Source organism: Phoca vitulina, unplaced genomic scaffold (assembly GCF_004348235.1).
Source record: "Phoca vitulina isolate PV1807 unplaced genomic scaffold, GSC_HSeal_1.0 scaffold31, whole genome shotgun sequence".
Lineage (NCBI taxonomy): Eukaryota > Metazoa > Chordata > Mammalia > Carnivora > Phocidae > Phoca > Phoca vitulina.
Genome location: NW_022589734.1, coordinates 6,958,384 through 6,971,641, shown reverse-complemented (window position 1 = coordinate 6,971,641; position 13,258 = coordinate 6,958,384). Strand labels below are relative to the sequence as shown.

The following is a 13,258-nucleotide window of genomic DNA, read 5'->3' as shown; positions in this document are numbered from 1 at the left end:
CTCTGCTATTTGCCTTCTGGGCCCCCTCACTGCACCTCCTCACCACACCCACAGGCATCCCAAGCAGCAGCCGGGAGAGCTGCTGACAGCCCTCCAGAGAGCCAGGCTGCCACTTTCTTCATGCTTTGCTCTCACTGCAGAGAGTAAAACCTCTCCAAGTAGTCTTCCCTGCCCCCAGGTGGTGTTGAGTCTCTCCTCCTGTGCCCTGCCCCACATGGGAACGTCTGACCCAGCGTCTGTGGAGGGCACACGTATAGCGATCCCTCTGCACTTGTCCCTGAGACCCATGAGGGAAGGGCTGTGCTTCTCATCTGAGCCTAGCACGGTGCCTGGACGTCATAGCAGCTCAAGTAGCACCAAATCGTCAGATGAATGGTAATGCCGGTGGCCCTTTCACAGGTGCATTTAAATGCACATCACATATCCCAAACTGGACTATTTAGTATCTGTTAAAAGATGAAAGTTTTGTCTCTGGATGAAAGCAAAGTGCTTTTCCAAACCTTGATCCTTCAAAGCCTCTTTGCCAGGCCGGGTCGTAGGTCTTGGGAACATGGAGATGCATTCTAGTGGGGAAAATAATGTTATGTAGTGTTAAGTCCTGGGCAAAGGACAGAAAACCAGGTGTTAGTGGGAGATGAGAGGACTGGGCTTGGAGACACATTACACAGGGTGATGGAAGGGGGTGCTCTCTGAGAAAGGGACATGTGAGCTAACACCTGAACAATGAGAAGAAGCTTAACAAACATAAAAGGGCACTTTCATTACATCCGAGTTAACGGAAAGATGATTTTGACCTTGCTCCTGGAGGCCACAGAAGAATCTCAGAAAATATAATCTGGCTTTAGATCATTCTCCCACAGCACTAAATTCATGGCCCTGAATTATGTAAGATGTCAGAGCATAAAGCACAACTGCAGAGAGACGGCAATTCTGCTAGCTCTGGGGAAACCCTGATGTCCCTGCCTCCTCTTCTGGAACAACTGCCTGGTGACTCCGGCTCCCGGGACAGGCTGATCCCCAGAGGGGACCCAGAGGCTCCTCCATCTACGATGCCATATAAAGTCTCCCGTGGCTCGCCACAAGCCTTCCATTGTCCCTTCCCCTCATCTGGGCCAGCTCAGCCTCTCTTTCCCCAGATGGCACCTCTCTGACAGGTAGGTCCCTGCTGCTGGTGTTCCCCTCCCCCATTTTGTCTAAATGCATATCTGGTGCCCATCCAAAGTGATCATCAATAATGCTCTCCCGAGGAGCTGTTGGCCAGGTGCTTTCTGCAGAAATATTTTACTGAACTTTCCTTGTCATAGCCCCTCCTTCCCTTTGTAGGGAGATAATGTCTCCCTCCTATTGATCTGTAAACACGTGCTCTAGCCAATGCTTGTCCTAGACCAATTGTTCCTGGCACGTTCTTGCCATCTTGGCAATCAGAGAAATTGTTAACACACACGCACATGCACGTTTGTTTGCAACACCTACTGGCATTTTTGGTCTTTGCAAAGTCCTAGTAGCTGCCAGTTCTTGTGCATGCCTCCAAACCTCCTAACAACCCCGTGATGTAGGTGCCCCCCGCTTTTTTTTACAAACAAGGACATGGATGGTAATAATAGTGCCTGCCTTGTAGGGTTCTCTGAGGAGTAAATGAGACAATGCCCAGTATGCACTTCACCACAATACCTGTCACAGAATTAGCTCTCGGCGATAACTGTTGTTGTTAATTGACTTCTTCATCTGCATTGCATTCCATTGCTAAGTAAAGTAGAAGACAGTATCTTAAAATTAATGAATTTAAAAGCTCACACTTTTATTTCCAGGTGATTCTTTTTTGCTAGCCATTCCCATGACTGGTGTTTACAAGTCAAAGAATTTGCCTCTGTCTTCAACCATGCACTAAGATGTACCCAAAGGTATTCAGGGGGTAAAGAGAATAGAGACTATCTCTCCACACCTCCTCAAGCCCTGTCCCCTCAAGCCAAGCATTTTGTCCGGGGCTCTGTAAGGAACGTCAGCGCAGCTCAGAGCCAGGAGGAGCAAGCTCTGAGGTCTGACTTGTACCTGTATTTCTTGCTTCCACAACTGCACAAAGCTCTTGTTTGATTCTTCCAGAGCTCACCCCTTCTCCTCCTGTCCCTACCTTCATCTCCTCCACCACCATCCTGGAAATCCCACAGAAGACATTTTCCTAAAAAGAGCACACACATCTCCAACTGCATTAGAACTTCAGTGCACCCCCAGATGCCAATAGATGTCCCTCAAAAAAAATGTGGTTGGCGTCAGATGAGTTTGGGAAGTCTTACATTAACTAAGTCTCCTCACTGTAGGGCTCAAGCTCAGAACCTCTGATAGGCTGGAATCAAGACAATGAACATCTGGAGGCCCCAGACAACCCAGTGCTCCCCAAGGGAACTTGGCCTTAGAGCCCTTGGGCAGGGAAGGCTTGTTAACGACTTGCAAGGTCTGAGTATAGGGGCGGTGCGCTATTTGCGGAAAAAGTGATCTCTACACTCTGCGGGGGGGGGGGGGGAATGAGGGGGGAGGATGGCAAGAGAGGAAGGAGTAGAGGGCAGGACGCCAGCTGCCCAGGGGTCAGCTCAGCAGGAGAAAGTGGGACAGGCCCACGTGGAAAGAGAGACAAGGAAGACAGGTCTTATCAGAAATACCCGTGAATAGGAGAAAACTGGTATAGCACAGGGTGGAATGGCAAGATGCAACTATCGCCAAAATCTTTGCTTAGAGACCCCCGAATTCTAGCTAGGATTAGGGGAGGGAAGCAAATTGGCACCACTATTTGAGAGGAGTTGGACTGGGCCAACTCTGCCTGCAGAGCCCTGAAGTAGCAGCCCTGGAGAAACAGCCCTGAGAGCAACCCCTTAGCACCCCGCTTTCAGATAAGCCCTGGCGATGCCAACTAACTCGGCAGCCCGGGCAGGTCATAGCTCTCCAGGAACCTGATTTTGCAGAATTGGTAACACCTGAATAATGATGACGCCCGTCTCGAAGAGCAGTTGAGTGGCTTACAGAGGCAACCGGACCAGAATAGCACACAGTGCCCAGAGCGCAGCGTGTTTATTAATTTCTCTCTGATGCATTGCATTTCTTTTCCCGTCATGATCTCTGCATCTCTCCTAGGCCAAGAAGAAGAGAGGCTGGCCCTGGAAACTGCACTGATGTATGGGGCTAAAAAGCCCCTCAACACGGATGGCCTTCTTAAACCCAGGTCTGACGTGGTCATGAATTTTGAAGTGGAAAATGCTGTGCTGGGAAGAGACTTCAAGCTAACTATCACCTTCCAGAACAACAGCTCCAACCGTTACACCCTCTCAGCCTATCTCTCGGGCAATATTGTCTTCTACACGGGGGTCTCCAAGACAGAATTCAAGAAGGAGACATTTGAAGTGATGCTGGAGCCCATGTCTTGTAAGCTAACAAGGGGGGCTCTTCTCCCCGGGACTTGTTCTCTGCCTCCCTGTCTGGCTTGGTGCTGTCACTCATTAATAACTTCCCGTCAGGGGCACCTGGGTGGTTCAGTTGGTTAAGTGTCCAACTCTTGATTTCAGCTCAGTTTGTGATCTCAGGGTTGTGGGATCGAGTCCCGCTTCCGGCTCTGTGCTCAGTGGGAGTCTGCTTGAGGATTCTCTCTCTCCCTTTCCCTCTGCCCCTTCCCCCCCGCTCCTTCCCTCTTTCTTTCTCTCAAATAAATAAATGAATCTAAAAAAAAATAATAACTTCCTGTCAAAGTTAAAGTTCTGCCGCAGAGCTCAGAAACAGGAACCCCATAGGAGAACCTCCTTCTTCTAGAGGGGCCTCAGATTTCGGCTTCACCTCTCATGCATAGAAGTGAACACTGAAATTTTCAAAGCCTAAAGCCCCATGAGTCATGAAAATTAAATGTAACTTCTTGCTACTCAAAGTGTGGGCCAAGGACCTGAAACATCAGCATCCCCTGGGAGCTGGTTAGAAATGCAGACTGCCAGGTCCCACCCCAGATCTGTTGAACCAGGATCTACATTGTAACAAGATCCCAAGGGGATTTTAGTGCCCAGGAAAGTTTGTGAAGCACCTGTATTAGAAAGCAGCAACCCCCCCCACCCCCACCCGTATCTCTCTCCCCAAGTCATGTGTTTTGCTTTACCATTTAGAAAGTAAGAGATCTAAGCTCTGCATATGGGCCATTTCTGAAAACTCATCTGCTGCTATATTGGGACAGGGGAGAGCCCACCTTGGGAGAGGAGACTGGAGACTCAGGATGTGCTGTCCAGGAGCTTCTGAAGGGCTTTGTTGTCTCTGCCACCTCTCATGGGGTCTCTTTCTCGTCCTTGATCCTGCCCAGCCTCCCTCGAATACATGCCCTTCCAAAGCATCTCCTTCGCTATAAAAATTCAGAATATTTTAAGCAGGCTTGGGCTCGACAATCTTCAGCTTACATTGGGAATTGCAGTTTTGACCAATCTAATTTCTTGGGGTACTAGTATTTAGGGGGCACAAAGGTTAGTCACGTAACTGGTAAAATGAGTTAACTGGGAGAAACTGGTCTCCAGGCCAAGCATGTTGAGTTAAAGCAGGTTGGAAAGGACCTGAACCTTTCAGAGCACTGGATTTCTGTTGACCTGACAGGTGGCAAAGAAAATTAAAGGTGTACAAATAATAAGTTTTACAACGTGAAGGCAAGCAAGACTAATATGCCCCCAGGGATAACCAACCCACACATCCCAGTTGTTTTCAAGCTTTCTGGATTCAGTGGCTGTCCCAAGCCCCAGTGAGTACCCTTGTGAGGCTATAGAAAGATATTCCCAGAAAAATGGGGAACATTCCTAAAAATCCTAATTCCAACAAACCTACCCAACCTTAGGGGAACAAATTTCCGGAGCTAGAGTAATGTGACTAACGATTAGGAAATCACCATGGTACATATTTTTTGGAAACTGAGAGATCTAGCAATTTTCCTATCCCTCAAGGTAGGAAAGGTAATTCTTAAAGACAAGACTAGTCAGTAGAAAGGACTCAAGACAACAGGCAGACACAGTGGAGTTTAAAGAAACTGAGTCTTGGAATTAGACAAATGGGGATTTTAGGTGTGACTATGTCACCTACTGGCTGTGTGTCCCTAGGCAAGTTACTTAAGTAATCTGAGCTCTTCCGTGCATGGGAACAATACCATCCACACCACAGGGTTGTAGATTCGTTCCCCAAACCTTTATTTCATGCTTAATGTCTAGATGTTGTTTTGTGCTGGAGACACAGCAATGAACACAACAGAAGTGCCAACCCTCATGGGGTTTGTGGTCTTAAGAGGTGGGGGCTGGACAATAAACAAAGTACCATATAGTATAGTTATACACATAACAAGAAAATATAAAGCAGGGTAAGGGAAGAAGGGAATGTTGGTGGGGTGGGATGATCAGGGAAAACCTCTCTAATGGGATGACATTTAACAGGAACCTGACAGAAGGAAAGGAGCAAGCTTTGCAGCCAGAAGAAACTGTAAATGCAAAGGCCCTGAGGCCAGAGCATGTTTGATATGTTCAATGAGTAGCAAGGAAACCAGAGTTGGGAGCAAAGGTGGCAAGGGAGAGTGATGGTGTAGACCACATAAAGAACTGTGGGCCCTTGTAAGGACTTTGGCTTTGATTCTAAGTGAGCTGAGCCGGAGGAGCCGTTAGAGGATTTTGAGCAGAAATGAGGCCTGATCTAACTTAGGTTTAACTATACACCATCCTTTCCCACCTCACAAGAATCCCACCTCCTTCCCCTTTTCTTCCTAATCCAGTAAGAAAATGAGCTTCTATGAGTTGATAGGGCTGGAATGGCATGATACATTAACCCTCTCGGTCACTGATCTAGGGACAGCGACCAGGTGGAATTAACTGTATGCAATAGGTTGCAAACTGCAATCTAAAATAAATGGCAAATAATAATAATAATAAAATAAATTGCAACGTGTTGCAAAAAGCCACCTGATTCTAGACCTTGATCAAGCAGGTCAGAGTACACTCCTAGGAGACTCGGTTGCAAAGAAAGTTTTCCAAGTAGAATGGGAGGCATACTTCCCAGGTTGATGATTAAAGAGAATGTGTGGGCTAGAATCAGCTTGGAAGATTTGAATAACTTAAACCTTCCAGTACCTTCAAAGGTGTTATCATTTCCACTTGACTATATTTAGTTTTCTTTGCTTTTTGGAAAAAGAGATGAGGCAGCTCCTGTCTGTGTCTCCCTCGGCTTTCCCCAGACACAGTAAATGATATTGGCAGGAGCCCAGCTCCACCACTCATAGAATGAAAACCTATTCTTCTTTCTCTTGCCACATTTAATAAACTTTATCTAGAACAATTTCTTGTGCAGTGGCAAAACACAGCACTTACATAACATACTATTTCAGGAGCACTGTTCTCTTGGGCTTGGAAGCACAGCCCAGTTTCCTTAGGGCTATGATTTAGAGAATGTTCTACCCAAGAGAATAATGTCCTGGTGCCAACATTATAAAGGTAGCAAAAGTCTTCGTTAAGATTGGTAGAAAGAAGTCAGAAATATCTCACCAACCTCAAGGAATCCAGTGGTCAAACAGAGCCCCCTCCCCAGTACTAACCAGAGGAAATCTCATTTTTTAGTACTGCTGGAGGCAGCTAGAGACAAAACATATGTTCTTCAAGGCATACCATTTGCCACTCCATCCATCCAGAGCTGGGGGCGTGAAAAACAGACCCCTTGTGCTCATCTGAGGTTGTATCCAGTCAAGGGATGGAGTCTTATCTGTCTGGACAATTAATTTCTAGGGGAGTCATGGAGGAAGTAGGGTCCAGGCTCAGGCCCAAAGAAGGCAATATGAAAGGGTCATTAAAAAAGCAGAATTCAAGGGCCAAGTTCAAGCCAAGGTCCTCCTAACTCTGGGAGCTTCTCAAAGTTGAATATGCATCATGTGGGCATCTTATTCAAAAGCAGATCGTAATTCAGTGAGTTGGGGTGGGGTTAGGGGTGGGGGGTTTCAGAGAACCTGCGTCTCTTATGAGCTCACAGCTGATGGTCTGCAGGCCACACTCCAAGCAGCAAGCACCTGGACTGGAAGGGCCATACCTTCCACATGAACCAACGCTTCTACAGAGCTGATCCTGTGGGGATCATCCTGGTTGTTGGAGCAGTACCCCCCCGCAAACCCCAGCTGCACATTAAAATCAGCCGCGAAACCTGTAAAATAATGCCTGGGCCCCAGCCTCCAAAACTCTGATTTAATTGGTCTGGGATTTAATTGGTCTTAATTCAACAGGGCGGGTTTTTAATGTCCCCACCAGGATTAAGAACTCCTCAGTCAGAGGGCTAGAGGAGGTCACAGCGCCTATTTATCTGTGAAGGTGATGAGCATGGTCTGATGCATCCTCGCCTGTGGGCCGACAAGTCAGGGAGCCTTCCCTGTGCCCTGGCTTGCCCTACACAGTATCCCGTCCTCATTTCAGGACTGCTGTTCACTGGGGACTGACTATCCCCTGCACCTGCACGTAAAACAATGGACCCTGGGAATCATCCCTTTCAATAACTTCCACAGGGATGAGGAATCTTTGGCAAAAGGCAGGCATTGGGCAAGGAAGCAGTGGTGGAGATGTTCCATTCTGTGACCATTTGCGGAGCCTGTGTTCTGGGCATGGGGATGGAGGCATTGCCACCCATTTCCCCACTGGGCCAGCTGTCAATGCAGTGCTAGCACCTGGCTCTGAGCAGGTGAGCAGGTGCTACACCATGGCCCGGGCTCGGCCTCTTTGCTCTCTTGAATCCTGAGCAGTGGGAAATGAGAGTGATAGAGAAAGCGGGCAGTGCAGCCGAACAGGACCTCACTGTTATATTCAGAGCCACAAGATAGCATTTCTGCCCTCAGCCCAGATGGTGAATGGAGGGGAGCCTGGACCACTCCCCAGCCTCTAAATGCCAGTCTCACTGGCCTGTCCTCAACACCTAAAAGCTAACATCAGTGACTTGAGGAACCAGGCATTCAGCACAGAGGTCCTTTACATTGCAAATAGGAATGGGGTGGGAGAGACCTGAATGCCTAGGATAAAAACTGGTTTCAAAGGCTTCTTTCTCTTATATAGAAAAGTCATGTAAGATTGGTACAGAAAAAGCTGGAAAGAAAATGTGAAGTGCTATAAGGAAAAGGTTTAGGTAGTTGACAGTTTTGCTCAAGGGTGGCCTATGGCCTGGGAGAGATGTTTCTTGTTGCACGAGGGGACAGTACATGGACTGGTGGCCTTGGGTTTCTGTCATCTTGGGATTGTCCGTGGTCAACTCAAAACAGCCACAGTTAAAACCCCTTGGTCCTTGATCTTCAACATCCCTGTCATGGCTTTGCATTTTTACAACAGCAAAAGCACTGTTTGGAAAAAAATGACACATTTTCTCTAGTAAGGCTTTCCTGAATATTAAATTTCTAGCACATTCTTGTTTTATCCAAGAAGCACGAGACTTTGTCCTTGATTGAGTCTTCATCCTTCACCTTGGCTGGCTTCTGATGGATGCTGAGGTCCTTTTGCTCCCTTGAATCCCGATGGGGAAGGAGATGGAGCACGTGGGCAAAGTCAAGCAGGTCTAACTCAGGTCCTGATGTTCTGTATGTTTGTTTCTCCTCCTGCCAGTCAAGAGAGAGGAGGTGCCTATCAGAGCGGGCGAGTACATGGGCCAGCTGCTGGAACAAGCATACCTGCACTTCTTTGTCACAGCGCGTGTCAACGAGACCAAGGATGTTCTGGCCAAGCAGAAGTCCACCATGCTGACCATCCCCCAGCTCATCATCAAGGTCAGTTTTACCATCTCAGACAAGGGAGAAGGACAAGGTTATTGATTAGGCACCCAGGCGTACTTAGTGTGTGTGTGTCCTGCTCAACAAAAAAAGTAGGGGGGGAGCTAAGATCCTCCTGTTCTTTGAAAGAAGTAAACTGCCCTATATATAGACACACACATATATAACACTTTTCCCTCCTCTCCAGATTTAAATATATAGATGTGGCTGCAGATATAAGTAAAACCTGTGGGTATAAACATACTTGTGGAGGAAGATAAAGATGTGTAATGGACACAGATAGAATTTCAGTGTCTCCAGAGTAAAGTGGGTCAGGCATGGCATGAAATGGAAACCACTGGGATCATCTCCCGCCTGCATTCGGGACATTGAGATCTAACTGTATACAGTAGGATGCACTCACTGAGATGTCAGCTTGGTGACAGTGAGTTTGTATATACATAGACGCCTTGCAACCACCAGCCAGATGAAGACATAGAGGAGTCCAAACACTCCAGAAAGCTCCCTCATGCCTTTTCCAGTCAATAATCCCTTCCCCCATCACAAAGATAACCACCTTTCTGACTTCTATCACCATAGGGTTATTTTGCCTGTTTGGCTAGTAGTTTTTATTTGTCTCTCCATTTACCACCAGAAGTCTCTGCCCAAATGGTTCAAAGAAACTTGGCAGAGGAGGGCAGAGGATGGATGGAAATGGAAGACAAATATGGCAATTTGTTTGCTCCCTCTTTTCGGGAGCACTGGCAGCATCTGTTGCCACATCCTGAGACACCTTCCTGTCCTGTGAGCAGAAACCCAGGCCTCCGTCCATGTCCTTGGGGTATGATAACCTTATGTCAGCCTTACCCAGGTATTAGAGGCCTTCTCAAGTTGCTGGAGATCTTTTTTTCCAAAAGTGATTAAAAGCATTAGCACAGATCTTAAGCTTCATTCTTCTAAGATGATCATCAAAGTTTACCAAGTTGCACATATTTTAAATGCCCCCAGAGGTGGCAGGGGTCAGGGTACTGTAAGCCCTGGGTCTTATGAACCATTTGCTGTGAATCATTTGTAAAGCTAATGACTGTCGTGGAGCACTCAGCAAGGCAGCTGCCAGTGGGTCTAGCGCTATGCACATGGCACTTGAGGACGGCCATGTTATGAGTCACCCCAGGGAGAGGCTCACCCAAACACACACAGGTCGTGCCCATCGAGACAGAGAGCCCAGGTCCTTCATTTTGAGAGAGGCTTAAGTCATCCCGAGGCCTTCCCCCTCAGGCCCCGCCCACGGCCTCTCACAGCGCCATCCACACAAGAGGCCTTAGAAGATAATTGAACAATGAGGTTGTGTAGGGTCTGCAGGCAGAACAGGAAACAACTGCAAATGGAGGGTGGCATGGGGCTCCTCCAGAGGGGCCATCAGTGCTGTGAAAACGTGCATTCACTAGCATAAGGTGCTGGTACCAGAACCAGGGCCCCCCCCCAGTGGCAGGTGCTCCCTGGGAGACCTGTCCCACTGGAGGTGGGGCCCGCCTTCATTAGGAACCGACGCCCTGTCCCTGTGAAGGGCTCAGGAGAGAGCCCCTCCAAGCTGTGGGATGCTCCAGCCACAGCCTAAGATAGAATTTAATTGTACCACTGACAATAAACTGGATGTATAAAGGAAACTAATACCTTTCATCTTTTAGACATTATTAATGTGAAGCATTATTTGTTGGTTGTCTTCTGGGTTTACTTAAAGAGCAGTGAAATTCCCCTGGGGCAGAATGGAAATGCCCTCTGCCACAAGTTGAGTGACCTGGGGAAGGGCAAGTGTCCTTTAAAAGAGTTACGGGTTTTGTTTTTTTTTTTCTTAGTTTTTATTTCTGTAAAGGTATGGGAGATGCTGTTCTTGGAAGAAACTTATTTAGAGGTAGGACCATTTGACCAGGGCTCCAGCCTGAGTGAGACGGAAATCCTGGCTTTTGTCCAGTGCTGTTTGTTCAGGAAAGGAGTCAGGAGCATCCTCACCTCATTAACCATGCCAATCCCAGGGATGAACTAAATCCAAGCAAGGGAAGAGGTGCTCCTGGATAAAGAACCTCACACCCTAAAAGCCACCCAGATGTCACCGAGCTGTGAGGGGCTCTGGTTCCAGAAACTCTGGCTCCTGGGCCAGGGACCTGGGATGCTGCTTGGCCTACAGGAGATATGACTGTCCTGAGGGTGACTGAGAGAGAGAGAAAGAGGACACAGAGAAAAAGAGGGGAGGGAGGAATAGGGGAGAGGAGAGGAGAGGAGAGAAGAGGGAAGATGGTGGAGGAGAGGAGAGGAGGAAGGGGAGAGGAGAGGAGAGGAGAAGAGAGGAGAGGAAGGAAGTGGAGGGGAGGGGAGGGATGGAGGGAGGAGAGAAGAGGAGTGGGGAAGAGGAGGGAGGAAGAGGAAGAGAGGGAAGTGGGGAGGGGGAGGAGAGGAGAGAGGAAGGGTAGAGGAGGGGGCAATGAGGGGAGAGGAGAGAAGAGGAAGGAGGAGAAAGGAGCAGGGGAGGGAGAAGAGAGAAGGAAGGGGTAGAAAGAAAGAGGGAAGGGGGAGCAGAGGGGAGAGGAGGGAAGGGGAGGGAAGGGGAGGGAAGGGGGAAGCAAGAGGAGAGGAGAAAGAGAAGGTTATGATGATCTTGGCCCAGGAGAACTCAGGGAGAGGGGTTGAATAACTTGTCTAAAGCAGGAGTTGTCAAGGAGGTAAAGGCCATGAAAGCACAAAAGCACAATGGCTCAGGGGTCCACAGTTACCTAGGTGCATGTCCCCAAATTCTAGGAAGATGCTAGAACCCCTTGTCAATCTCTTTGAGCCTAGGTCAGGCCCACAGTGGACAGACCCTCTCGAAGTCGCTGTGAGGAATGTGCTGGGCACAGGGTGACTCTGCGTGAGAGATGAAGGGTTAGGAGGATGTGATCATCCCACCCTTCATTTTGGGGCAGGAGAGGAATGAGACCAACACGTGGTGATGACAATGACAGCAGCTAGGAGCCACTGAGCTCTAGATTATTGTAATTCTCTTGTATTATCTTAGTTAGTCCTTGTGACCATCCTAGAGGTGGGTATTATTGCAGTCCCCATTTTACAGATGAGAAAACAGACCCAAGTGGGTGGTAATATCACAATCAAAAACATGGGCTCTGGGTTATGCAGCCATCAAAAAAAATGAAATCTTGCCATTTGCAACGATGTAGATGGAACTAGAGGGTATTATACTAACTGAAATAAGTAAATCAGAAAAAGACAAGTATCATATGATCTCACTGATATGAGGAATTCTTAATCTCAGGAAACAAACTGAGGGTTGCTGGAGTGGTGGGGAGTGGGAGGGATGGGGTGGCTGGGTGATAGACATTGGGGAGGGTATGTGCTGTGGTGAGGCCTGTTTGTTTTGTGTAAGACTGATGAATCACAGACCTGTACCTCTGAAACAAATAATACATTATATGTTAAAAAAAAAGAAGAAGAAGAAGAAGAAGATAGTAGGAAGGGAAAAATGAAGGGGAGGACATCAGAGGGGGAGACGAACCATAAGAGACTATGAACTCTGAGAAATAAACTGAGGGTTTTAGAGGGGACGGGGGTGGGGGGATGGGTTAGTCCGGTGATGGGTATTGAGGGCACGTATTGCATGGAGCACTGGGTGTTATATGCAAACAATGAATCATGGAACACTACATCAAAAACTAATGATGTAATGTATGGTGACTAACATAACATAATAAAATTAAAAAATAAATAATTAATTAATTAATTAATTAATTAAAAAAAAAAAAAACATGGGCTCTGGGACCAAACGTTCTGAAATCAAAGCCTACTTTCTCATGCGTGTGAGCCTGGACACATCACTGAATCTCTCATAGCTTCTGTTTCCTCATCTGCAAAATCTCCATACTCACCTCATAGGTTGTTGTGAGTATATGATGAGCTGATGAATACCTAATGCCCGATACACAGTAAATACCAAGCATCTGGTGGCCATTGTTAGTATGGTCACTATTCTGTCCATGAGCGACTTGCCCGTGATCACGTGCTGGTCAGAGAAGGAGTGGAGTCTTTCTGACTGGAAGTCTGTGCAGATAACCCCGAGGCTGCATTGCTCTCACATGGGAACTTCCATGGAAAGTGCCTGCCTTAACAGAGGGTCTGTGCTCTTCAGGGGAGGAGAGATCACATCAGGTCAAGGCACCAAAACTCAAGGTGGTAGAACAGTAGACGATCCTCAATGAATGGATGACATCTCAAGCTGCAGACATGGGTGCAGAGACCACTCCAGAGGCCAGGAGAAAGTGTGAGCAAAGGCAAGGAGAGAGGTAGACAGCCTGTGGAAAGAGCTAGAAAGCCTGCCCTGGCTGGAGGTGAGGCAGGCAGCAGGAGACTAGCGAAGATAAACCTCTGTCCAAGGCACTGCCCTCTTCTGGGACTCCCCAGTTTAGCCTTGGGACTGGAGTGACCTGGCAGCCGGTGTGCCCCTGTCCTTACCTCGCTCCC

General features: G+C 47.9%; 1 protein-coding gene across 1 annotated transcript in view; it reads left to right on the top strand.

Moving 5' to 3' along the window:
* F13A1 (coagulation factor XIII A chain) overlaps positions 1–13,258 on the top strand; it is a 163,111-nt gene that overhangs the window by 132,238 nt on the left and 17,615 nt on the right. Inside the window, exons 12-13 of the mRNA XM_032424940.1 lie at positions 3,124–3,411; positions 8,610–8,770. Coding sequence (XP_032280831.1) covers positions 3,124–3,411; positions 8,610–8,770 — 449 coding nt within the window. The remainder of the gene's footprint in view (positions 1–3,123; positions 3,412–8,609; positions 8,771–13,258) is intronic.